Source organism: Hydra vulgaris, chromosome 05 (genome assembly GCF_038396675.1).
Source record: "Hydra vulgaris chromosome 05, alternate assembly HydraT2T_AEP".
Lineage (NCBI taxonomy): Eukaryota > Metazoa > Cnidaria > Hydrozoa > Anthoathecata > Hydridae > Hydra > Hydra vulgaris.
The window spans coordinates 23,882,495-23,910,055 of NC_088924.1; the positions used below are offsets into that span (position 1 = coordinate 23,882,495).

The 27,561-nt window shown below is 28.6% G+C and overlaps 1 protein-coding gene across 1 annotated transcript in view; it reads right to left on the reverse strand.

Annotated features, from left to right (window-relative positions):
* Positions 1-520: 520 nt before the first annotated feature.
* LOC136080703 (polycystin-1-like protein 2) overlaps positions 521-27,561 on the reverse strand; it is a 39,214-nt gene continuing 12,173 nt past the window's right edge. Inside the window, exons 4-15 of the mRNA XM_065797693.1 lie at positions 19,438-19,600; positions 11,680-12,046; positions 10,100-10,274; positions 9,853-10,028; positions 9,538-9,652; positions 8,955-9,279; positions 8,343-8,538; positions 6,583-7,218; positions 6,197-6,486; positions 2,588-2,857; positions 2,130-2,300; positions 521-792 (exon numbers count right to left, since the gene is read on the reverse strand). Of these exons, the coding sequence (XP_065653765.1) occupies positions 9,014-9,279; positions 9,538-9,652; positions 9,853-10,028; positions 10,100-10,274; positions 11,680-12,046; positions 19,438-19,600 (1,262 nt within the window). The 3' untranslated portion in view covers positions 521-792; positions 2,130-2,300; positions 2,588-2,857; ... (2 more) ...; positions 8,343-8,538; positions 8,955-9,013. The remainder of the gene's footprint in view (positions 793-2,129; positions 2,301-2,587; positions 2,858-6,196; positions 6,487-6,582; positions 7,219-8,342; positions 8,539-8,954; positions 9,280-9,537; positions 9,653-9,852; positions 10,029-10,099; positions 10,275-11,679; positions 12,047-19,437; positions 19,601-27,561) is intronic.

Consider the following 27,561-nt stretch of genomic DNA (forward strand, 5'->3'; position numbering starts at 1 on the left):
ATAAAAAAAAAAAAAAAAGGTGGTTTTCTAGGGGTTTTTAATGAATAATGAAAAAAGCAGTTTCATCTAGATGCAGCAAAACACATATCCATAAGTACTTCTGATCTGTTTTTTTCGCCTTGTGTTTAAGTAAGAACACCATGTGTAATCTTTAAGTATCTGTTTTAGCTGTGTTAATTTCACAGTATCTGCCGGAATGTTAATTATATTTCAAAATGTGCAGAATGAATATTTTGCAAATACTGTGTGCTTTCTTATCACGGCGGTATAATTTGCTAGCCCTTCTTTTATCAAATTCGATCTGGTTTTTTCCTGGTCACAACACCATCAAGGAGATATAGACGCGCTGGAAAAAACCAAATGCTACCAAAACCATTTCTTCTATTAAATGCTATCCAAAACCATGCTACCTAAACTATTTCTTTTATTAAACATAAAACCTTTAAGCACATAATTCAAATATGAAACGATTTGAGTTTTCGCTTAAATAAGAATACAAATAAAATAATCATAAAAAATTAAAAAAATGATAAATTATTGAAATAATTCTTCCTCTAAGTCCATCATATTAAATTTATTAATTTTTTTTCACGTTTGGTTTTTTATTAGCGCAAAGGGCAGCCTTCATACAATCGATAAACTTTTTGAATAAATCTTCATCGAATATTTGATCGATTGTTTCACTTATTTCATTATCGAGTTTGGTCTCATTCAATAAGTAATCGAATTTCGAAAGTAAATATTCGAATGAAGTGCTCCTCGATTCAACAGCATGTAAGTCTTTATTTTCCACTAAAAAAAAACAATAATATCGAATACAAAAGTGATTAAATTATTACTTCGATATCAGGTTTAAACGAAGATTAGCATTACCATTTATTACTAATAATAAAAAAATAACAACAATAATAACAATAATGATAATAGTAATTATATTAATAATATAGACGCAATTTATAAGAAATACAAACATTCTCATGTAACGACTTGCTAGTAGAATAACTAACGAAACACCGATGTGACAAAGGTCAGTTCTTTATTTTTCGGACTAAAAGTTCAGGAAGAAAGAGGTACTCTTGATTTATAATGGCGTTGACTAATACGGCAGATACAATGGTATTCGAAATAAAATTTCAGTCAGGTACAATATGATTGCATAAATCTCGGACAGAGACAGAAATCTCGGACAATCTTGCGGACAGTTATCTACTGCTTAGGCCAGGTAAATACAGTTCTATCATGAATATTTAAAAAGAAAACTGTAGAATTGCGCCAATCATTTTGTAATACTCTTCCAGTTTGGTCGGTAAAAAAAGCTGGTATCTACCTACAGTTGCTCGTGTCGAGTCCATATGCGCGTAATTTGATAATTAGATGCGAACCTTAACAAAAGCTTTAGCAAAATCTAAAAGAATAGTGACAGTTTCTAGACAAGATCTAGCGAATACAAAAGGAGGAAACAAATATTAGAGTGGGAGATTCGCATTTCTACAAACTGGACAAGTTCGGAAAAATGCAAATAGAGATCGTTTGGAAGATACTGTGTTCATTCATACTAAGAATCTGATTCGCGGGTAGCTAAAAAATAAGAGGATCATTGCGGAAGTGAAGAACTGTTTGAACTGAACGAGAAGAACTGTTTGTTTAGCAAGTTTCGCATCTCAGTTAGGTCAGATGATAGCACGCCGTCGCCATTATTAAGAGCTAGAATATTATCTTTGTTGTCTCTGGGCTTATTTATTGTAATAAAGAAGCCAAGGGTTATAAGGCTTCGTTTGTGTATGCAGAGCGTCATTAATTGCACGAATTTTTGTTAAACGACGCTTTTACAAGTAACTTGTTAAATAAAAGATTATTGTTGATAAATCAAAGTATAAAAAGAAATATTTACTAATATTTGAAAAAAAATATAGCTTTAGCAGATTATGACATTTGATTATCGTAAAAAATAGGAAGTGATAACTAATAATTGTGACTTCCCTATTTTTTTAAGTTAACCAATTATCATAATCTATTTGAATGCTTGACTCTTTTCCATAATTCACAAAATTATTATATTTTTTTAAACTACTGACTGCAATTCCTCCGATATTTATTATACTTATTTAAGTTAAAATTAAAAATCTTACTGATTTTTGCAGATAATCGATCGAATTGTGTTTGACAGTCGGCGTCGTATTTTCTTAAACGCTCGCAATCATATTCTGCAACTTGTACGATTTTAATATTAGAAAAAGTTTTTCTTTCTGATTGTGTTCGTGTTGACGTTAATATTTTTTTCTTCCTATGTTTAAACCAACCTAATGTGTAATCCTTGATATTAAGTATAAATTTTTATTGATAAAAATTTTCCTATGTGAGAAAAAGAAGTAAAAAAAAAACAGGTGACAATTTCTATTAAAATAAATTATAGAGTAGTTTAAAATTTCTCAAAAAAATGGCTCAAGAAAAGTATATTTTTTATTTATTTGGATGGCACATATCAATAGAAACAAGGATTTTTCATCAGTTGTGATTGTACTTGCAGTGAACTCAAAATTAATTCATTAAAAAAAAAAAAATAACGAACTTAAAACACTAAAGATACCTTTCAAGTGTTCCAATATAAAATTAACCAACTCATAATCATTATTTTGGCAATCAGGATTTGCACGAACCATACTAAAAGCATCGTTTAAAATGGATAGGAACATGTTCATTATGATCCATATTATTGTAACATTAAAACTAAAAAAAAATATTGGCCCTAGAACAATATTAGCTCGTTTATATTGATTAAAACTGAATTTTCCTAACAATAATGAAACAGTTGAAACTATTGATTCGAAGTACGTCTTGTATTCACCCATTATTGGACCTAAAGCAATTTATTTTAAATAAGAAAGTACATTAAACAAAAAATCTAAGAAAATCAAGACCAGGGAAACGCTAATTTATTAACAAAAATTAAACTGCACCAAGAGCAATCAAAAATTATATTAAAAAAAATATATGAGATAATCAAGACCAGAGAAACATTTATTTACACAAATGAAACAAGTTTTCTATAATCAAAATGGTAAATGAAAAATCTGTATAACAACTTTATTCTCTATAAACAATTAGAACCATATTTATAAGTTTCAAACCAGATGAAGTTGATTTATATTTGATTTGTTTGGAATCGCAATCTCTGGAAGTTATGTTTGCTTGGTCAATACACAGAGATTACAAACAGTAACTTAAAGATAGATTAAGTCATGTTAATAGTAATTTTTTACAATATTTAATAATTAGACAATGTCAAAAAGTCATTTAAATAAGATTCATAGCTTTATAATAAAAGTGTTTATAGAGAGTATGATTTATAAATTTTATATATTCAATAAAGACTAGGTTTACAGTAACCGCAAAAAGTATTGTGACAAGTTGCAGATTTTATTGCTTTTTTGTAAAAAATTGTTGCCCTAAATAGAGCCTTTAAAATTTATATGTTTTAGTATTTAATCATGTTCCTGTGAGCTTTTATTATTTCTTTCAGACAATTTTGCATAGATGATGCAAACCTGTCGCATAATTCTTTACTAATTTCCGTGCACCAGGTCAATTTGAGAGATTCACTTAATTTTTTCACCGATGCTGTATTGTGGCGTTGTACCTTGTCCTTCAATATTTTCCTGGCCATTCCAGAACATTTATATTATGCTCATTAAGCCAATCTTTGACTTTTTTAGACGTGTGGCAAGGAGATGTCATGTTGGAATAATGTTGTTTCATGAAACCGCATAAATTGCAGAATATCAAGGACTTTAATATAACGATCTCCATTCATTATAAAATTGGAGGCAAAAAATAAAGTCCCCCGCGCCTAACTTCAGAAAAACACCCTCAAACCATGACACCAGGGGAGTGTTGCATAGTCTTTTGCATGTAGGCTGGGTCGAGGCAGTTGCTGCCTATGGGCCTATGCACCCTCATTTGACAACTTAAAAACGTCGCAAACTTTGACTCATTGCTAAACATTACTTTTTTCCAAATGGCAACATCCCAATGCACGTAACATTTAGCAAAATCAAGTTGTTTCTTCATCATGGCGGCTGTGATAAGAGACGTCATGTAATGATGCTGCACTGTCCTAATGGAGACATTTCCAAGTAATTCAAGATTCTTTTTGCTTCTGCACGCCAAATAAAGTCAAACTTTATTTGGTGTGCAGAAACATAAGAATTATTAACTACTGCACGTTTTACAATTTTATCTGCCTTTCAAGCCATTTTCCTTGGTCTTCAAGACGGTTTTTTTCTGATGGGGGTCTTGCGTTCAGGATCAGCCAAATACCCTTTTAGCCATCTTGCTACCGTCGAATGATGTCGACTAATTTCCTTACCTACGTCCCTAGTATTTTTTCCCTGCTTATGTAATAGAAAAATGTTGGCAATCTTTTCTTTTCAAGGTTACAGAACTTCATACAGCCAAAATTTTCTAAGATAGACGGATACATGTCTTTCATCGAAGATGCAAAAAATAGGCTATTTTGCTGAAAGCAGTAACGCAATTAAACACGGAAGAAAACTCCAATATACTGAATTGAAACAGTTTAAAATGCATTAATATAGAGAGGAATTACTGCTAGTTATAATAGAAAACGGTTGGTTTCAATGAAATGAGTGTAACCATTTTAATTAATTTTTTCTTCAGAGATCAAACTTTTGAATTTTTTAGCACTTCTTGCAATACATTTTGTGGGTACTGTATATTCTAAGTGATTATTATAATTATTATATTAAAACATTAAGGAATATTAAAAAACTAAGTTATATATTTATATTTATGGTTTTATGATAAGCTTTTTTTTAAAAAGTATGATTTATTAATTTTCTATATTGAATACTAAGTAGAAATTTAGTTATTTAAAATTGTCAAACAGCATCAACAGACTGTAAAACCACACCTATGTAAAAAAATAATTGGGTAATCCTAAAATTTTTTTTATTAACTTTTATAATACAACATTGTAAAAAATAAGTTTAACTTCTAGCTTATTGTTTGTAGTGTTATTAAGAGTTAGATTTACATAAAAATTTTCTTTACTTTTACATCTATAGTTAATAATGTTCAACCTGCATGTTTTCTCCACCTGTTGTCAATTGACCTACTTCTAATTTTAATATGGTCTAGATATGAATTGTAAATGTAGTTAGACCTGGTCACTGCTCAAACAAGGTGTCATCTCTTGTTTCATTACCCAAAAACTCAACCTTGCATTACTTCTCATTCAGCAAAGTTGCATTTTTTTTAAAAGTGAATTTACCTTCGTGCTCAAAAAACATTTATTTAATTTTTTTTTTTCTCGCACATCATTGCTTTAAAAATATTATTTTTTTAATTGTATTTTAACTGAGTCTTAATTGTATCTTAACAATACAATTTATAGTTATTTTAAATCTCTTTTTTGTTTTCTGTTGCCTTGCTTATGTAAAAGAAAGCAGAATAGAAAATTAAAATATCTGAAAATTGCATTTTTATGATAATATAACTGTGAGAACTAAATATAGTTTTAAGTAATTCAATAATTCCAGTTGCTAAATGTGTGTTTTATTTTCAAAATTTTGACATTATGTGTGAGTATATTGTGTTTCTGGGATTTCAGACATTTTCACGTAAATATGTGATGTATAAATACTTAACTAGTAAATGACATTAAAAAAAGAGTAGGTATAACAAAACTATTTGTTGCATCATAACAAAATTAAAAATTAATAGCAGTTTTTGGCAGGTTTTATACATATTTCATATGATAATGACATGGTAATGATTTGATGATGATTAATATGATATATTTTATACAAACTGATATAATATGATTATTAATGAGTTTGATATGAATTAATAAACTAAATTTGCCTTTCAGTTTATAGGTGTTAGTATGAGTTAAAAAAGTAGTTTAAACAACTTAATAAAATATATTTTTAGTAGTTTAGCAGTTAATAGTAGTTTAAACATCTTAATAAAACATATTTTTTTATTAAAAGGTTTTGAAGGTATGTTTAAAGTTTTTATTAATATTTATATATTATATAAGGAAATAAAAAAAAACAAAAAACGTTTAGACTTCATAACCAATTTTACGAATTTATACCTCAAATGTATTATTTTAATAAATTATTATTTTTGAATTTTCACATAAAAAAAATATTAAAACAAAATTAAACTTTACCAAATGCAATATTAGAAAAGGTAACAAATGAACACAAAACGATAAAAAAGACAATTCCAAACATTGATAAAGGATACCACGCAGCTTTTAATGTATAAGAAATCATTGAAACATGATGATTAAACTGCAGTTTAAAGTTTAAAGTTTAATGAACTTTAAAGTCACAAAAAAAACAATGAGTGAAACAATGCATACATACATCATGTCACAGTAAGATGCAAACTGAAAGTTGATAAACACTTGCGGTTTTTTATCTGGAAGCCGCTCCAATAATTTTTTTGCAAGATATTCTAAAAAAATCAATTAAAATTAATATAAAAAACACAGTTGTGAATTTTTGTAAAAAATGTAAATTACAGAATTAAAAAAATGAGCAAAATAAATACCTTTATAAAAAAAAAGTACCACATCAATAACAGATAGTATTATTAATGCAACTTCCACTAAATTCCAAAACTCGAAAAAGTATTTACAACCAGCTTGATACAAAAACCGAGACTCACGAATTGTAAATATTATGGTCATAAAAACAAATAGAAAATAGATACCCAAAATAACCTTTGATCCAGTTACTGATGCATACAAGTTACACGTATAAACAGTGAAGTTAGGAACAACTCCACCTGAAGCTAAAAACTCTAAAGCCATTGTAACCATGTTGAAATAAGTAGTAGCAGCATTAAACAAAGCAAACTCGATTATTATAGCTCGAGTTTGTCTATCAATCCATCTGCGTTTTTTTGCTTGATCAATAATAAAGTAATTTTTCCATTTAGAAAATATTTCTATAACATAACCTCCACCATAGTAAGTGTCTAAACTAGCTGCAAATGGATACCCATCAAGTTCCTTCCAAGTTTGATACCTCCAAGGCATTGTCAAAGTATTAATTGTAGAGTTATATTGTTTTGGAATAGTCCAATTCAAGTCAAAATCTCTTGTCTCCTCTAATGCAGTTTTATATGGAGACAAGCAGTTTATTGTAATATACTCAGCAATTGAGTTGGCTTTTGCACAGGAGTCTAAATTAATTTATTTTTGCGTGCATACTTTGCAATATTATTGCAGTTTTTTTTATTATGCAGAATAATATAAACTATTGAGCAGAAAATAGTAATATTAAACATAAAATTGTATTAAATTAAACATTAAACAAAACAAACATAAAGTGAGCAACTATAATCTAAGTGAGTTTGTTAAATGAGTTTCCAACATGTGATTACAACTAATGCCTTGATCAGCACCGACAAAAAATTTGGTTACTTGAAAAATCTAGGAAATGTTTCAATACAAGAAAGCTTTACAAAAATTGCTAATAGTATAGTTTAACAGTAATAATAACAGTATTTGATTTCAAATAGGATATAGGTCCTATTAAAGCCATGAAATGACTAAAGGCAACTATCTATTTTAATGTCAAGCAGTCGTTTGAATCGGTAGATTTAAAACAAATTATTTTCGCATCTTTGTGTGCATTCCAATGGTTAGCAGCACGAATACTAAAGAAATCTTAATATTGTTCATAATTTCACCTAATTTCACGTATAAGCTGTTCTCTTTTATCGATCTGGACAAAACAATGGGTAAGTAAGTAACAATGGGTAAGTAATTGATGATGGCTGTATACTCTGTAAATACCTCTTGTCAGTTCCGGCTCCCATCATCTAGTACATCTTTCTAGTAGATCTTTGATACATTAAAAAATCAATATATTCCATCCTTAAGGAACATATCAACCTTAATCATTTAGAATTGTTCCGATGGCATCTGCAGCAGAGAAGTTTCAGTTCAAATAAAAACTTATTTTTATTGGAACTCTACTTGTTTTATTATTTGATTTTGAGATTCACTTTTAGAAAGCATTTTTTAGAGAGGTCAATTTGCTCTTTACATTATTATGATATGTGGATGTGTAATAAAATAGAATAACAGTTAGACAACTTAATCTTTTATAATTTCAAAGAGATCATTGCACAATAACTAATAAAATAATGATCATATGATCACGTGATCTGTTAAAACACCAGTCAAATTCTCAAATTTTTATGCATAGTATATATATATATATATATATATATATATATATATATATATATATATATATATATATAAATATATATATATAAATACTAAGTGTGAATCTTACTTGGTTTCACACGAACTTGTCTTATTCGTATTCCGTTATCAACTTTTGAGGTAAGATCATTTAAAAATAGTTTTCCAGGAAAATCTTTCATGTTTGTATTTGTGTAAAAATCACTCAAGTTATACCAAGGATCAGGAAATACTTGAGGTAGAAAAAACACTTCAATCCAATCCCAAAAATTGTGTGAGGATTGAATCTATTTACACATTTAGAATATAATAAAACATTTTCTATTGAAATAAATAGTTAAAATAAATAAAAATGAATTAAAACAAAAAGAAAGAAAGAAAAATAACACAAAAATGTTATTAACTACCTGGTTTTAAATTTTTAAATACTTTAAACTTTTTATAGTTATAACTAAGTGGTAGTGGTGTAGTGGTAGTGCGCTAGCCTCTTAAGAAAGAAATTCCAAGTTTGATCCCCACCATGTCCCTGGTAGTAACACGCTCAACTTGTTTTTTTTTTGCAGCAGTCTTGTTCACAAAGGTTTGTGTTTTGGAGTTATAGAGTTAAAAAAGGGTTGTAACAACAACTTAAGTAGCTTCCTCAACTGTAGTGACCTTCATGGCATTACAGAGGTAAATTAAATAAAAAAAACAACTGACAAACCTGATTAAATATTTTACTATGATATGTAGGGATGTTTGGGTTTGCTGCCAATCTTAATTCTAAACTGAAAAGTTCTTGCACATTGCGCGTTTGATAAAAAGTGATATTATCATGAGAAAAGTAACAAATAATAAACACCAACATGCATAAAAAACGTACAAAATAGTTTCTGTAACTATTGCGTGCATCTTCTGGTGATTTAATCCAAGCTTCCTCATCTTTTTCATTGTAAAATAATCAAGTGGTTTTGTGATGCAATCACTACCAATGCTTAACTCATGTTTAGGTTTGTGGAGCCAATTTTCATCAAAAGCCAATTTTTTACCTAAATTGATGTTTAATATAAACAAGATAAAACTACTTTGAAAAAAAAAATTTAGAATGAAGAAATGTTAAACTTTTCTCAGATTATTATTTAAATATACATTACAATGTTTTAAATATAAAATATATAAATAATAAAACTTACATTAAACACAAAAAAAGTTTGAGCTGCTTGCTTTCCATTTATATGAGTCACAAATGACTGCATTGCAGGTTAAAAAATTAATGTAAAAAAAAAGATTATTCTTTTATTTAGTACCTTGCTTCTCAACTTCGCAAAATTCTGTTTCATTATCAACTTTCTTTTTAACAAGAACCATAACAACAACCACAATAAAATTTTTTAAGGAATCCAATAAAAGTATTCCTTTTGTCTAAATTAATTAAATATTTTTAAAATTATGTACATATATATATATATATATATATATATATATATATATATATATATATATATATATATAATATATATATATATATATATATATATATATGTTTTCATATGAAAACATTAAACCATTAAAACCTATTATTAAATAGAAATCATAAGCTATAAATTAACGAAACCACATACAAAATCAATAGTGACACTAGCTAACCAATTCAAAGATTTTTTATTTCCAAATGCCATTCCATACAATATAACAATTAAACCACAAGTAAAAATATTTCCTACACAAACAAACCATGCAATGTGTAATTTACATCTTTCAACTAATATGCTCAGTTTTCTTATGTTAGATCGCGGATCTGTAAAAAAAATAATTATTTAATCAAAATGAGGACTAAATTCCTAACAAACAATGAAGTAGAATGCATACTGTTGTTTCGAAGATGCACACAATAGTTTGACTCTTTTTGAGCAATATTTTTTGTATTACATAATGAGCAACTATGAGAATCGCTTTTTGAAATTTGTTTTATTGAACAAAATAACTTCAAAAGTATAAAATTGACTGGAAACTTGATGCAAGTTGAAATCAATATCACAAAAACCTAAAATAATTGCTAATTATAAGAAATTCTTTTTTTTTATAAAATAAAAAAGTGAAAAATTTTAAGACTTAAAATAAAATTAAAAAATTATTTAAAAAAAATTTGTACCAATCAAAATACTTTTAATATATATTTTAATTATTTTTAATTACTTTTAACAAAACTAACATTTATTAATGTAGCTAATTATTATTCTAAATTGTCACTTATCGCTTCTTAGGTAATATTTAAATAAATGAGTTTGATCCATTTAAAATTGTTTTACATTACATAATTTAAGTTGAAACAAACACATTTTTATAACTGTTTATGAAAAAAGATTTTACTTAAGTTACTAAATATGCTTGTAGCTGTTACTTTTGCTCTAAGTTGTATTTTACATACTAAGTTAAAAAGGCAAAAATATTTCATAATAAATAATTCTTCCATTTTTAGAATAAACAGTTGCTCCATATATATATATATATATATATATATATATATATATATATATATATATATATATATATATATATATATATATATATATATATATATAAACATATATTTATACAGCGCTCGAAATTTAAGAACATTGATTTTTTACAATGGGTTAAAGTTATTGGAGCAACGAGTCACCTTTCATGTTGTTTTATAATGGTCGATTTTAATGCTGGAAATAAATTGGGGAAAAGTTCAACCCCAAGCATGCAAGGCAACCATTAAATGTGACAAAAAGAATAATGGTTAGGATTGTTTAAGTGTACACAAATTTGGAAAGCTTTGCTGGGTGGAGGGTACCATAAACCAGCATTTGAATCACAAAAGCTTAGTTAATCAACTTGAACCAAGTATAGAACAATATTTCCCTAATGGTGATTAGATCTTTCAATATAACAATCCTAAACAAACGGCATGATTAATATAAAAGATATTAAGAATCTAAATTGATACCAGTATGCCTTGGCCAGAAAATCTTTTGTTTATATTGGATAAAAAATTACAAGATCATATGACAACAAATAAAGATGAACTGTTCCAGATTCTTCTTTCAGGTTGAAATGCTATGCCAAATGACTTTATTAAAAAACTTGTAGGTAGTATGCCATCTAGATGCGCAGAAGTCATAAGACACAAAGGATGGCAAATTAAGTACTTATACAGTTAAAACTTGAAAAATACTTTACAAATCCTACTTTCTTTTCATTATATGTAATATACAATGACATTATATACACTTTTATAAAAATTGTCCTAAATTACTTTTATTAAGTTTAAAACACCTTTTGTTGTTTTTTTTATCAAAAAATTTAATGTGGCTTTTTTTGCACCCCCCTGTATATAAATTTTCAAGTACGCAAACCCAAATGATATGCAATTATGAGATGCAGTTAAATAAACCATTATAAAAAATTATAAACAAAACCTGTGCCCATGTAAACATAAAATTGCCAATTTTATTTTCTACAGCTGGGTCTTCTGTAGCAACATTCTGATAAAACATTGTGTTTACCATCATGGAGGTAAGAATTGAAGATACTGCAACAGATAATCTTTGACATCTAGTAAAGAAACTTTTAGGTGAACGCATAAAAATTGAAAGCCATAAATGTTCATCATACAGTTTAAATTGTGCTTTGTTTTTGAAAACAAACAAAAATTTTGAAGATTCTTCAATTGATGCTACTGGAATAACACAATTGAGCTTACACAAGCCACGATCCACAGCAATCCAGCAATGACCAATGAAAACAAACCTTTTTTCAGTCTGGAGGTCAATGATTATAATATTTCTATATATTAAAGTAAAAGTCTACATTACAATGGAATTTTAAACTTATTTAGTTTGAAAAATTAAAAAAACAAGCATATTTTTACAAATAATATATAAAATATATCACACAGCTTCTCTGGACAGCAACAATGTTTAACAATGTATATATATTATATATATATATATATATATTATATATTATATATATATATATATATATATATATATATATATATATATATATATATATATATATATATATATATATTCATATACACATATATATGTATATATATATACATATATATGTATATATACATACTTATATATGCATAAATATATATATATATATATATATATATATATATATATACATACATATATATGTATATATATATATATATACATACATATATATGTATATATATACATATATATTATAAATATATATATACACATATATATGTATGTCTATATATATATATGTATATACATATATATATATATATATATATATATATATATACAAACATATATATATATATATATATATATATATATATATATATATATATATGTATATATATATATATGTATATATATATATATATGTATATATATATATATATGTACATATATATATATATATATATATATATATATATATATATATATATATATACAAACATATATATATATATATATATATATATATATATATATATATATATATATATATATATATGTATATATATATATATATGTATATATATATATATATGTATATATATATATATGTACATATATATATATATAGATATATATATATATATATATATATATATGTATATATATATATATATATATATATATATATATACATATATATATATATATAAAATAAATAAAAGTGCATATATTTTACAAATATAAATTTCATGATAAATGTAATCATCAGGTAAACTTTTTTTTTTATTGTGGAAAAACGATTCTGCATCAGCAGAATGCAGGAATAGAGGAATTTTCGGTGGTGGTGGTGTCGGAGAAAGGATGTTGAAATAATTTTGTACTTTGTATCACACTTGCATCTTCTAAAAAAAAATTTGTCCTTAATTTCAATTTCAAACATCCAAGACATTTTAGAACTTTCAGATTTTGGTGAAGGTATGCATACCCTGTCCCCCACTTTCCCTGGATACATCAGTGTGTACAGGGGAAAAATGCAACCTAATTTATGATGTTAAAAAAAAATGTTGTTAAAAACAACACCCTGTTAAAAACAAACAATGTTGTTACAAACAACAACCAATTTAACATGGTTTATTATAAAAAGTGCTCCGCTTACAAAAACATAAATAAAAATTGTCTACTATGCTTAGACAAAAAACTAATAATTTTATTGTATCAAAATTCCAGAGGTGGAAAAAGTAAAAAAAATAGTACTCAAGTAAAACTACTGTCACTTAAGTAAAATTTTACTCAAATACAAAAAATGTTACCGATCGAAAATTTTACTCATAAGCAAAAAGTAGCTAAATAAAAATGTACTCAGAGATAAAGATACTGCGTTAACAGCCTGTCAGATAACAAATCTGTCAAGTAAAAAAATAAAGGTAGTCTATTCTTTTCTGTATAAATTTAAACTGTAAACTTTTTGTTAAGTTTGAGAAGCAGTTGGTTTTCAAAGTTTGCTGATTTTATTCTTGTCCACTTTGCAGTGAATAAGAGTCCAGCACCGCTGAAGAGATGCTCACAGGCAGCAGAAGCAGGAACAGCAGTATTCAGTTCAAGAGAAAGGCTTTTGATGTTTGGAAATGAATTATGTTTTTAGCAATGCAAAGATTCATTTCACTGTACTTAAACAACAATAGATGATTAAGCAGTAAAAAAGTAGACAAAACAGATTACACTATGACATAAAAAAAAGGAAATCATACCTGCTCCTATAATTTCAGTCCTATCAGTCCAGGTGTTCTTAAACCTTGGCTGAAGAATTGCTGCAGAAATCAGTTCTGGGTCTTGTATCATTCTACCAAAGCATTTTTGGACACCATTCTGAATTGCTTTAATAAGGGGCAAACACATTTTGGAGGATGTCTCAAGGCAGCTGAATTTTGTTTGTAACTGAAAGATCACTGGCAGGAGCCATCCCATGTGTGTGTTGGTTTCAGACTGAAGAATGTCCATTGCTTTAACAACAGGTTTCATACAAGTGCAACATTTTGTCAGGAAATCAATTGAAACTGGATTCAGCCGGTAGGACCCACAACAAATGCAAATTTAAAGACATTTCTTGCAAGAAGAGGTGTGGAATAAATATGTAAAAAGTATGAGAAGAAGAACTTCAAGTAATTATTTCAGTCAGTATTATTTTATACTTATTTGATAACACTGAATAAATTATATAAAAATCATATAAAATAAAAAACTGGCATTTTTACTTTGAATTCTTCACACACATTTTTGATATCATCTGGGCCTTTTTCTTTTATGATCCTTAAGATTCTCTCAACAGCCATGTATGACGAGTTCCACCTAGTCTGATTTGACCTGATGAGCTGATGCTTGCATTTCTTTTCAACAGTTTCTGCTGCCAAGTATAACTGACTTGTCTTGTTCCGCATTGCTTGGCATTTCCCTAAGGTAGCTTGTGATATATATAAACAATGACATATATAAAAGTAGCCTTTTAATTGTGTCTTTGCTTTTTTTTGCCGAGGCAGCATCAGTTGTGACAACTAAATTTAAGTAAAAATAAAGTGGCATGCACACCTTTGATGTGGAGGAAGCTGGTACTCAAGACCACTGTACTTATCCAGGACAATCAAACATGTCAAAGCACTCAGATTCAGAGTCTTGGCAAGAATTTTACTCAAGTTCCGAATCCGCTTCCTGATTTTGTCAATGTCTGTTGTGGCTCTCACCACTTTTTCCCTTAATTTATATTTAAAATGAATATCATCAAGAGTGCCTATCAGGACATCAAAGATGTGTGACCCCCTTAATCTCTGGCAAACAAGTGCGGGGGATCTTCCTTAAGCTGTCACCCCCTATGAAACTTTGCTGGTGTGCAGACAAGCAACCAGTAGTTGTTGCAACATACCTAACTTTAATGAGGGTTAAGAGCAAAGTCTTCTTTAACTGAATGGCAGCTTCATCAATTCTGATCCAAAGTGACGGACTGGATATAACTTTGCAATGCATATTTACTGCATGTAAACGTTTTTTAAAAGCTGGTTGTTCAACCAAAGAAAATGGATGAAGGCTGCCACAAATAAATTGGATCATGAACTTATCAACCTTTTTCTGTAACAAACATTTGTTTGCACCCATAGCAAACAAGTCGCTTATTTTTCCTTGCTTTGCTGGGATTTCTGGTGGTTTCAGGTTCTGCTTCCTTCTTGTCGCAAAGTCATTGAAGACCTTGATTTTTGAAGGATGTTTTCTCTGTAAAAAATTTTTTGTCATTATTTTAACCAATGTCATATTCATCTAACATGCTAATTTAAAATGATTACATGAAATCTTTTAACATCAAATATTATTCGGTGTTGGAAGGGTTAAAATATTATAAAAGTGTACAATTAATATTAAATTACCTCAACATGTATGCGAAGGTAGAGGTAGAATTTTTATATGCTGCTATTTCTATATCTTGGGCACTTTTCAAAGTGGTCATTTAAATATGGCCACAGGTTTGCTTCAAAAGTAGTTGATTGCAATTCCAATTCAGCCTGGGTTTGCGCCTAATTTGTCCAACTCCATTATATCTTTACTCATTACTTCAAACCAACAGAAAACAAACGTCGAGTTTGTCAACTTATTTTGTTAAAACATTGACATTTGGTTAAATATTTTGAATTTTGTATTTGCGCTAAAAACTTTTTTATGGTTGTAAAAAGTGAAAAGAAACCAAGCTAAATCAGTTAAAAGTCATTATGAGCGAGCTCAACAATTTTTTTTTAAACAATATAAAAGTGTTATCTTTGTTAAAGTGAGCAAACTCAAAAAAACAAAAAAATAGGAAACTATATATATTTAGAACTATTATATTTAACTGATATTTTAAAGTGTGTCTTTATTAAAACAAATTATACGATTTTAAAATATGTCATTATATAATATTCATTTCATCACTTGAAGCATGTTATTTTTTTCATTATGCTAAAATAAGGCATAATTATATAAATAACTATAATTGTATAATTAACTGAAAATAACAACTTCTTGTTTTCATGTTTTTTATGTACAAAATGTAAACATAGTTAAACTTCAATTTCAATTTTCTTTTAAATTTCTAATAAGAATGATTAAAGAACGATTATAAATTTGAAACATCAGCGGTACATAGGTTTAAAGTCTTCATAACTTCATTTAAAACATTAATGAAAACTGTAAGGAACAAAGTTATAAAACAAGCGCTATTTTTATCAACTAAAAAAAAATTAAACCAAAGTATTTGTGAAATTAAATAATACATAATAAATTTTTTTACTAAGAAACACATATGATTTCAAATGTAGCAAAGTAAAATACTTTAGAAAAAAAAAACTTGAGTTTTTTTTTTTTTTTTTTTTTTATAATTCACCTCCCCAAGGCCAAGAAGGTCACTACAGATGAGGAGGCAACTTGTGGTTATAACCCTCTCTCAACTCTCTAACTCCAAAACATGAACCTTGACGAACAAGGCCGCTGTGCGGAGAAACAAGTTGAAACAAGTAAAAGTGCACATTTAAAAAAAAAAACTTAAAAGTAGAAATTCATAAAAAAACAACTCAATTAAAGAAACATGAGTAAACGTAATTTGTTACTTTACACCTCTGCAAAACCCCAAAGAATTATTAAACAAAAAAAGTGAACTAATATCCAAGTGTCGCCACAAGAACAAATTTTTTCTGGATAACCACAAACCAAAAGATTAGATTTTTGAAAAACAGTTTCCTCTTGTGCGGGAATAATTTTTCCACGAAAAAAATGATATTTTTTACCTGTTTGCAATTAGCATGACACTTATAGTTTATATAAAATATATAAATACTCTGTTTTAACTCAATTTATTTTAATTTACATTAATTCATTGAGCACTCTTCTGATATATGAAAGCACAATTATGTATACATTTATATATATATATATATATATATATATATATGTATATATATATATATATATACACATATATATATATATAAATATATATATATATATATATATATATATATATATATATATATATATATATATATATATATATATATATATATATATATATATATATATATACTAGCTGGAGTTACCCGGCGTTGCCCGGGCCAATATTTAAAAGTAAATGAGCATCTGGAACTTTGTTATACTAATTTTGGGCTATGCACAGTAAGATTGTGGAATATTTTTTAGTGTTGCACAATAATCCTACAAAATGTGACCCTGTTGGTTGAAGCTATGAAATAACTGAAAGACATAAAGGAAGAAAAAGACATTTTGTTTATTTTCCACTTAAAAACAACAAATTAAGAATTTCCAAAGAACATTTACGCAAATTTTTCAATTAAATTGTTCTCTCACACTGAAAAAAAAAGTTGAACATGTTACAAAAGTTAAATCATGGGTAATTTCTTCACATTGGATTGTTATTGTTTTCTTTTAATAGGACTTCTTTAAGGAGGATTTCTTTCACTGAAGAGCCTTCTGATAGACAATGTTCTTGGTTTTTTCTTCTGGAGTCAAAATGAAAAGATTTCGTGGAGATCCAACTCTGGAGCATGCAACATAGAGCTGGCCGTGAGAAAAGCAGGGCTGTTCCAAATTGATGCCAGCCACTTTGAGTGACTGTCCCTGCCCTTTGTTAATGGTCATGGAAAAAGCCAGCCTGACTGGAAACTGGAGGCGCTTGAAACTGAATGGGAGGTCATGGGAATCATTGGAATCCTTGGAATGAAGACATTCTCACCTTTGCCACATCCAGTCAGTATAGTTGCTTCAATCAAGTTTGAAAGGATAGCTTTGATGATGAGTCGAGTTCCATTGCAGAGCTTGGGACTGTCGAGGTTGCGAATGAGAATGATTGGTGCTCCAACTTTCAGGTGAAGAATGTGAGGAGGACATCCAGATGGTTCTAAAGAGTTCAGAAATTCTGTTGGATAGTTGACAGCTTCACTGGGGTCCATAACCATGTCAATGGAGTTGTAGGACTTTTCATTGCCTGGGAGCATTTTCTGGATCTGCATATTGATCTTGGTGACAGACTCATTTTTGGGAGCCAGAATATCTCTCTCACAGATCCAGTCTTGTCTGGTGAAACTCTGCTGGATGTTGGGAAACACCTTGACAATGAGTTCCTCTGCAGAATTCACCAGTGTGCAAAAGTTGGAAGGGAATTTAATGAGCCCTGTCTGCACATCAACTGGTGCCTCACCATTGCCCAAGGCAAGGAGCTGATTGGAAAAGGCTCCAGCTGACAGATCACCAGACAACTTTACCCTCATGTTTGTTGTCAAATGAAGTGTTCTGACACTCCTCCACAGGTAGGAAGCTTTTAAGCTTTTTTTTTAAATTGAATGGCTGAGGCTGCAGAGCCACACTGGATCCCATTTTTGGGCCCCCCTGACCCCGGGGGTCGGGGTACGGTGTCAAAACCCAGCTAAGAACCTTCTCCCCCTCGAGGACTACCCCCATGCCGAATTTCATCGAGATCGGTCTGGCGGTTTGGATTTCTATAGAGAACAAAGAAACAAACAAACACACACACAAACACACATTGCCCTTTATATATACCTAGCTGGAGTTACCCGGCATTGCCCGGGCAAATATTTAAACTGGCTTACCTGATATCTGTACACAAAAATGGGCCCAAAAATGGGCCCAAAAAATGGTCTCCCCTGACCCCGGGGGTCAAGGTACGGGGTCAAAACCCAGCTAAGAACCTTCTCCCCCTCGAGGACTACCCCCATGCCGAATTTCATCGAGATCGGTCTGGCGGTTTGGATTTCTATAGAGAACAAACAAACAAACAAACACACACACAAACACACATTGCCCTTTATATATACCTAGCTAGAGTTACCCGGCATTGCCCGGGCAAATATTTAAACTGGCTTACCTGATATCTGTACACAAAAATGGGCCCAAAAATGGGCCCAAAAAATGGTCTCCCCTGACCCCGGGGGTCGGGGTACGGGGTCAAAACCCAGCTAAGAACCTTCTCCCCCTCGAGGACTACCCCCATGCCAAATTTCATCGAGATTGGATTTCTATAGAGAACAAACAAACAAACACACACACATTGCCCTTTATATATATTAAGATTAAGATAAGATTATAAGATATACATATATATATATATATATACATATATATATATATACATATATATATATATATATTTTCAAATTATCATGAAATAAAACTTACTTAACGTACCAACCTCCACCACTATTATCATGCCACAAATGAATAAAATCTAAATCACCGAGTGTACTTTGAGTAGCCATAATGAATATGTCACAGCTTGCACTTTGAAAACAAATTCTTTCTGGATCTTTTAAATGTCTTACTCCACTATCATTTACTTCACCTGTTTGAAGTATTTTCATAAAAACTATTTTAAAATATTGACTTTCATATATCTAAATTAGTTTAAAAATAAACATAGTCATAAGAGTACATTGTCTGGAAACATGGAATATGCATGCAAATGCATAAAGCAACATGCATGCAATCAGTGTCCTAAAGTAAACAAAACAATTAGAGGTTTAAATAGACACGGTGCATTGACAGATATATCAGAAAACTTTGATAGATGTTCTTTAAAAATTTATAATACAGAAAATCCTTTATTATCCAAATAAAATGTCCCCGCTATAACTGAAAAGCATAGTTAAAAAATATGCAAGTTTGTTAGACAGGGACATGTAAAATCTTAAAAGGTAAGAGTTAACTGTATCTTGTGATAGTTCACTGTATCTTGTAACACTGTAACAGAAAAAACTTTAATGTTTGATAATAATATAATGTATTCCAATCAAAATATATAAACGTACTTCACACATAATTTAACATGTTGTTAAACTACAATAAAAAAATTAAAAACTAAACTTACAACAGGTGGTTCTTACTCAGCATATAACAAAGGGCCTGAAGGGACCCAATAAAAATAACCAAAAACTTAATTATACAAAAATCTTTAATTCAACTTGATTATTATAAATCTTCATTTTCTACACACTCCCCCTGTTGACATACCAACAAAACTTATCCTTTAATTATCTTAAATATTGTCCTTCTATGGCAGACTGTCTCTTTGTCACATATCAATTGACCTATGCATCATATAGGTTTGCTGAGTCTTTTCATCAACTACACTGTATATATTTTTTGAAGCATTTTTAACTGTTTGATTATCCAAACAAACTTTATTTTTTAGGGGGATTAATTTTTGAACAGGGCAAAAACACAGTTTAGCCATTCCTTTACTTGAGAAAACTTTTAACTAAGCTCCTCGAATTTTGCCGTTTTTTCCTTTCACAGTTTCCATGACTTTTCCCATCTTTCATTGAGATCTGGGTATAAAGTCCTTATTATCAATTAATACAACGTGTTTCCTCCACGTCATCTTCACTCATGTAAATAAGTGGTCTACAATTTATTACAGATTTAATCTTGCAGAACAGAAATTCTTCATAAGCAACAAGAAATTTTCTTAGAACTTTTATAAAATCCTTCCAATCATTGAAAGGCCGGTTAAATAAACTTTTGTTTAATTTTGTTTTTAAAACAAAACTTTTTTACTTTCAACAATTTAAATGGGTTAAAATTATCACTGGTAATACTATCTGAAAATCCCTTGCAAGCTATAAACCATTTAAGTGCTCAAAGAAATGCAGTTATCTTAATGTTAGGAGTTAATTCGAGATGAGCAGCATGACTATATGCACAGGATGAAATCAAAACATACACCTTTGAGACAGAATTAGTTAAATATAATTTATGATATATAAACCATCAGCTTAAAATGAAAACATCAACAAGTTCACACAATAAATTGGTAAATAAGGAGTACAGGGAGGCATTATAGTACTTCAATTGAACTTCTTGCAAATAATAAACTTATCAATAACATCCTTGACTGTCTTTATTCCTTTCACAATCCAAAACTTTGCTTGAATACGACATAGAATTGCTTCACTGCCTAATGTTGCTTTAACTTAATGCATAACTTGGGCATCTCGAATTACTAATAAAGTTAGGTGACTATTGTTTCCATCTGGTAAAATAATTGGGTTCTTTTCATAATATTTTAAAATCAATTTTACAAACCATCATTTTAGTTTTACTATGTTTCGATTGTTTGTAAACAACTTTAGAGATGCAGTAACCATAAAACAACTGATTTTTTAAACTGATCATTTAATTTATGGTTACAACTAGTAACCATAAATTAAATACTTCGTAGTATTCATCAAGAGTTAAAAATTCTTTAATTAAATCATTAGCTTTTTTAATCAATTTTTCAAAATTAGACACAAATTTCAGAGTATATCTAGTACCCGTTATCAATCTGTTTAAAGTACTATATGTATTAATGTTTACGAGCACACCAATATTACTGCAACCTTCCACCTCAACAAAATTAAAACTTTATCTAAGTTTATATCTAAACCACCTTTAACCTTAAATAAACTTGCCTTAACTTTATCCTCATACAACATTTTAGTTTCTTGCAATCATCTACTACTAAATTCCTTAAAACAAAATATACAAGATGGAATATCTGCTGTATTCTATACACCTGCTATATGACTCCATTTATACCTCTTAACCATTTTTCTAATCATAACAACATGATTTTCTACCCCTGGTTTCCAAGTTTTTTTATTAACTATTATCCAACACAAGGCTACAGCAAAATCAGTCCAATAAAAAGGATTATTTATGAACACCTGATTCCCTATCATTTGAATCACTTCACCTACCAACAGGCTAAAAGATAAACAGTCTAACAACTCTAAACAAGGAATGCTCAACTCTTTTATTAGCGCAACTTTTGTTTAGGCAGATAAAAAAATCTTTCACTTTAACACTTGTTTTTATTTTCAAATACACAATTGCACCTCTTCCGAGCTATCACAAAACCCATGCGACTCTTGATAGTGTATTCCTTCATCATTTCTCACAAACACAAATCTCTACACTTACTGTGAATCCAACTCATTAAAATTTTGTATTAATTCTCCTCACTCCCAACTTTGTTCCACTCCGTTTGTAACGTAGTGGGGAAAAGTTGGATATTTTTCAAATTTTAACCAATCTCAAATATGAAAAATAGTTTTTTGGCCTATCTATTTAAGGTGAGACAAATCCTAGAGGGTCATAAGATGCAGAAACTTTGAAACTATTTATCTTTGTTGGTTTTAGTTCATGACACATTTTTAAAATCTTTAAATTAGCAAACAAATTCATCATTTTTTGTGTCCTATTCTACCCCTAGCGCTCTCTTATACTCCGCATTACTCTTAAGTTATTCCATATGAAATCACATAGTTTTTCAAAAGTGCCCCAGGGTGCCACCTCAAATTTGCTTCAAATTTGAGGTATTACCCTGAAAAAACGATTTTTACTAATCTAAAAATATCAAAATTGAGGGTTATAATATTGTAAATTTTCTTCAAAACCACCCACAGTATTTATGAAAAAAATACAAACCTCATAATTTCAGCTTGATTAACCAAATCGTTTAAAAGTTATAATTGAATTTGTATTGACCAAAATCGGAAAAATTTGAGTATCTTGAGCTTACAGTAGATTTTTTTGATTTTAACACATCATAACTTTTAGAATAAAATAGATGATCACCTGAAATTTTTAAGGGTAATAGTTTTTCACCCAAATTATCAATTTTTGTAGATGTTTTTGACTGATTTTATACAATTTTTGATTTCTTGTATCAAAAAGTTGTTAAATAATGCAATAATAAAAATTTTTTTCGAAACTTTAATGTGTTACAGTTCAGTACCAACAGACAAGCTGTGCTAATTTTTTTTACTTTTGTGTACTTAGAATAACCACTTGAGGAAAAAATTAAAATTAAGTGTTAAAAATTGCTTCAGCATTTGCAGCAGCCTGTTAAAATATCACTTTTAAAAAAAATAAATAATATATTACATTAACTTTGTAGGCATAAAAAGTAGCGCAGACACTTATAATAAATTATGAAACTTTTTACTGGCAAGGTTCTATATATAGACAATCACTTAAAAAAACTTAAAGACCTATACTATGTCTTATGACATACTTGTATCCCTATGATTTAGGTATTATCTTTTTAATTTTTTCCTGAATAAATATAATCAGTTTTTCGTAAATTAACATTATCAGTGTCTTAAATTAATTTATTTGATTTTATTTAATAATATGTATTTGTTAAATTTTATGCATATAATATAAATATAATGGTATAAATTTCACATGGTTATAATTTGAGTGTAAAATACTTCAATTGCTTCAAAAGTTAGTATTAAGATCTAAATCTGCACAGTATTTTCTGGATTTTATTATTTTAGTTTTAATATTGCAAGAGCCAAAAACTAAAAAGTTTAGTGTATGCAGAAATAGTTATATGGAGAAATAGTTTATTGATTGCATTTTAGACTGTTTTAATCACATTTGTACTTGAGATTTCATTTTTACTGATTTTATTACTGGAAAAATATAAAAAAGTTTTTTTTTTAAATTATAATGTTTCATGTTTAACCCTCAATTTAAATATTTTTAGATTAGTAAAAAATGTCAGAGAATTGTTCTGTGTAAATGAAGATTGTGATAAAATGCTATATTGTAGAATAGTAGGGAGAAAAAGACTAAAAGATACTGATATTGAAGTTTTTATTCAAAGGATAGGATACACTTTCTAACCAAATGAGGAGATATGTTTTCACCATGAAAAAGCCTTTATTTCTAGATATGAAGCACTTCAAAAATACTGTTATGATCCATTTAAAATCCACAAGAAAAAAATTTTCAATGGATTGTGTAAAGTCAACATATCAATAGCAAATCAACTTAAGATCAAACCTGATCAAAAAGTTTGTACTAACTGTATGAACGAATTCAAACTTGTAAAAAATTATAGAAGTTAGTCAAGATGAAGCCTCTGAATAATTATTTAGTTCTTCAGACCTTGATAGAACAATTCTTAATAAGAATTCACTCAAAAATGTAAGTAGACGCAAGAAGTTAGGATATGGAAAGCAAAAAGCTAAAAAAATAGCAAGAAGTATGACAAACCTAGTAGCGTCAGCTTTGGATATAGACCCAAAAGATATAGTATCGGAAAAAGAGCAAAAATGTAAATTTAATGTAAATTTTTTTTGGCGACTGTCTATACATAGAACCTTGCCAGTAAAAAGTTTTATAGTTTATTTTAACTCTTTATGTTACTTTCTAAGCCTACAAAGTGAATGTAATTTATTGTATTTTTTTAAAAAAGTGATATTATAACAGGCTGCTGCAAGTGCTAAAATAACTTTTATCATATCATTTTAATTTTTTCCTCAAGTGTTTACTCTAAGTACACGAAAGTAAAAAAAATTGGCACAGCTTGTCTGTTGGTATTGAACTGTAACACATTAAAATTTCGAAAAAAATTTTTATTATTGCGTTATTTAACAACTTTGAGGTACAAGAACTCAATAATTGTATAAAATCAGTCAAAAACATCTACAAAAATTGATAATTTGGGTGAAAAACTATTACCCTTAAAAATTTCAGGTGATCATCTATTTTATTCTAAAAGTTATGATGTGTTAAAATCAAAAAAATCTACTGTAAGCTCAAGATACTCAAACTTTTCCGATTTAGGTCAATACAAATTCAATTATAACTTTTGAACGGTTTGGTTAATCAAGCTGAAATTATGAGGTTTGTATTTTTTTCATAAATACTGTGGGTGTTTTTGAAGCAAATTTGAGGTGGTACACTGGGGACCATTAGATGATTTGATATGGACCTTCTTAGTTCTGCTTCTGATTAAGTGATACGATCAAAATTATATATTGATTCCACATTTATATTATTTGCCATTTTTTCTTTCAAATCAAAATCTTGCTGTAACTCTTAGATGTTTGTTGTCCATTTCCTTAACCCAAAACCTCCCTCAGACATTACCTTTTTGCTATTTTAATAAAAATCCTTACCTTTAATGACGCTACTACTATTATCTAAAGTTTTATCTACAATTTTTTTATTAGTTTCTTTATATTTCCTTAAGTGATGTTTCATAGATATATAAATAAAAATGGACTACTTGTCAGACCAAAAACTACCTTAAAAACCTGGACACATTTAATTCAGCATTTTGATGAGTATTAATGTTTTTATAGCAGTGAAATCTCAAATAGCCTATATGTTCTCTTGAGACTTCTGTATTTAAGAACGCTTGTTTAGTATCAAATAAATGCTAATATAATTTAATCAAAAATATAACAAAACACCAAATATTTTAGTTAAAAGATTTGGTCCTGAATATAGATAGTCACATCAATGGTAGACCATTATTTGTACATGAGGCGTCAAGTACAGCTCTAATTTTAGTAGTTTCCTTTTCCTTTCTTAGAACTGGCCTGTGTGCTAAATGGTTGATTTTTCTAATTCTCAAGCAACTTTACTATCAGAAATTTTTTCTATTATTCTATTGCTCTCGTATTCTTCAAAAATTTTATCATATTCACTTAATAAATTGTTGTTTCTCAACTTTTCTTTTAATCTATTAAGACTAACTTCACAAAATTTGAAGTTATCTGGTATACATTCATGATCTGGTTCAAAAGAAAGTTTATTTACATTTATCTCCTCATTTTGCCTGAAATTTAATGCTTATGTTAAAAAAAAAAACGGAAATCAAGTTTTAGTGGTGATTGAGAATTTTCAATTAAGTTTTAATGAGAGATAGACAAATTGCTTATATTCTTGCTGTCTTTGAACCCCTTTGAATGCATTCATATACTTTTGGGTAAACTCACATACCTGCAGACTCCTAAGTGCTTTATACAAGCAAGGATATATTTAATATATCCTTGCTTGTATAAAGCAAGATGTTTTTCCCACCCACCCCAAGCTCATTAAGACTCTCTCCTTTTATTTATTAACTTTTAATTGATATCAACACAAAAGCAACATCTCAAAACTAAAAAAAATCAAAAAATATGTATATCAGTCACTGATACAAATTAAAACTTCCATAGTATTCAGACTTCAAAGATTGTCGACCTTTAGAAATAAAATTCCTCTCCTAAATTTCGACTTGTCAAAAGATAGATTCTTGTTTATTTCTCACCATAGCATAAAATTAATGTAAGCATATCCTATTGAAGTTATAAAAAACAACTTTATAAAAATGCGCATTTGACAGCAAGTTACTCTTAAATTAAATTGTTTTATTCGTGCTCTGTAAAAAATTATCGCCAACCCTTTTGTTAGGACCTCCCCAATTTTAACTGTTTTCATCTCTTCTATGCAATTTCCAACTGCTTGCATTATAAACACTGCTCTTGCAAATTTAATTTAGTTCGTTCTGTGGAGGTAAATCTAAGAGGAGCATTTAGCTTTGCAGGTTGATTTCAAGTTTTTTATATTTCTTACTTCATAAGTGGTTTTAAGATGCAAAGAATGGGATGAAGAACAAAAGCTCTGGAATTTTAATACAATAACTAAGTAAACAAAAAAACTCATCTTGATTGAAAATAGGTTTATAAGATAACAGCTTTAAAGTCAAGTAATTAAATTCTTTAGATATAACATATTTTTCAAATTTAAAATTCTGGTTGATTAAGTCAAAGTTTTAATAAAAAAATATTTAAAAAAGATCCCTTATATTGAAGGTACAAATGATAATCTTTTGATAACATCCAACCAAAAACTTGTATACAATAATCAAGAAACTCATTAACATAAATTTCATACATATGTAAACATGTTCTGGCGAATTACAAGAAATTATTGCTAATTTATCATCCAAAGATATTTACCAACAATCATTAAGAGAGAGACTTAAAATAGGCTTAGTAAAATCATCAAAAGATTTGTAACATGGCATTGTACTTTCAGAAATCAATTCTTGTTTTACTAGAAATTCCTCACATTTCATAATGGATAGTGAATTTTGTTGCAATGGATTACTTTTCTTAAGGAGATTTAATGCTGGCAATGCTCCATCCTTTAAATTTTTTAGAGAAGAATATACCCAAATTCGATCTTCGGTAAAGTGGAGTTCGCAAATATATAGGTTGAAAGAATCAATTAGTTTTTTCAAAGAATCATTATTGAGTCTTGAATTATTACATTAATAATGCCATTACTCTATTTCTTTTATTCATCATCATTAGTTTGGGTAGTTACTTTAAAAAATCATGATATTTTTGATACCCTTTGATACCATACCTTTATGCACCTTTGATACCTTTGTGTCCTCTGATACCTTCTTGAAGCTGAACAAGAAGCTGAACAACCAAGAATTGCACATTTTTCACCTGACGTATCACG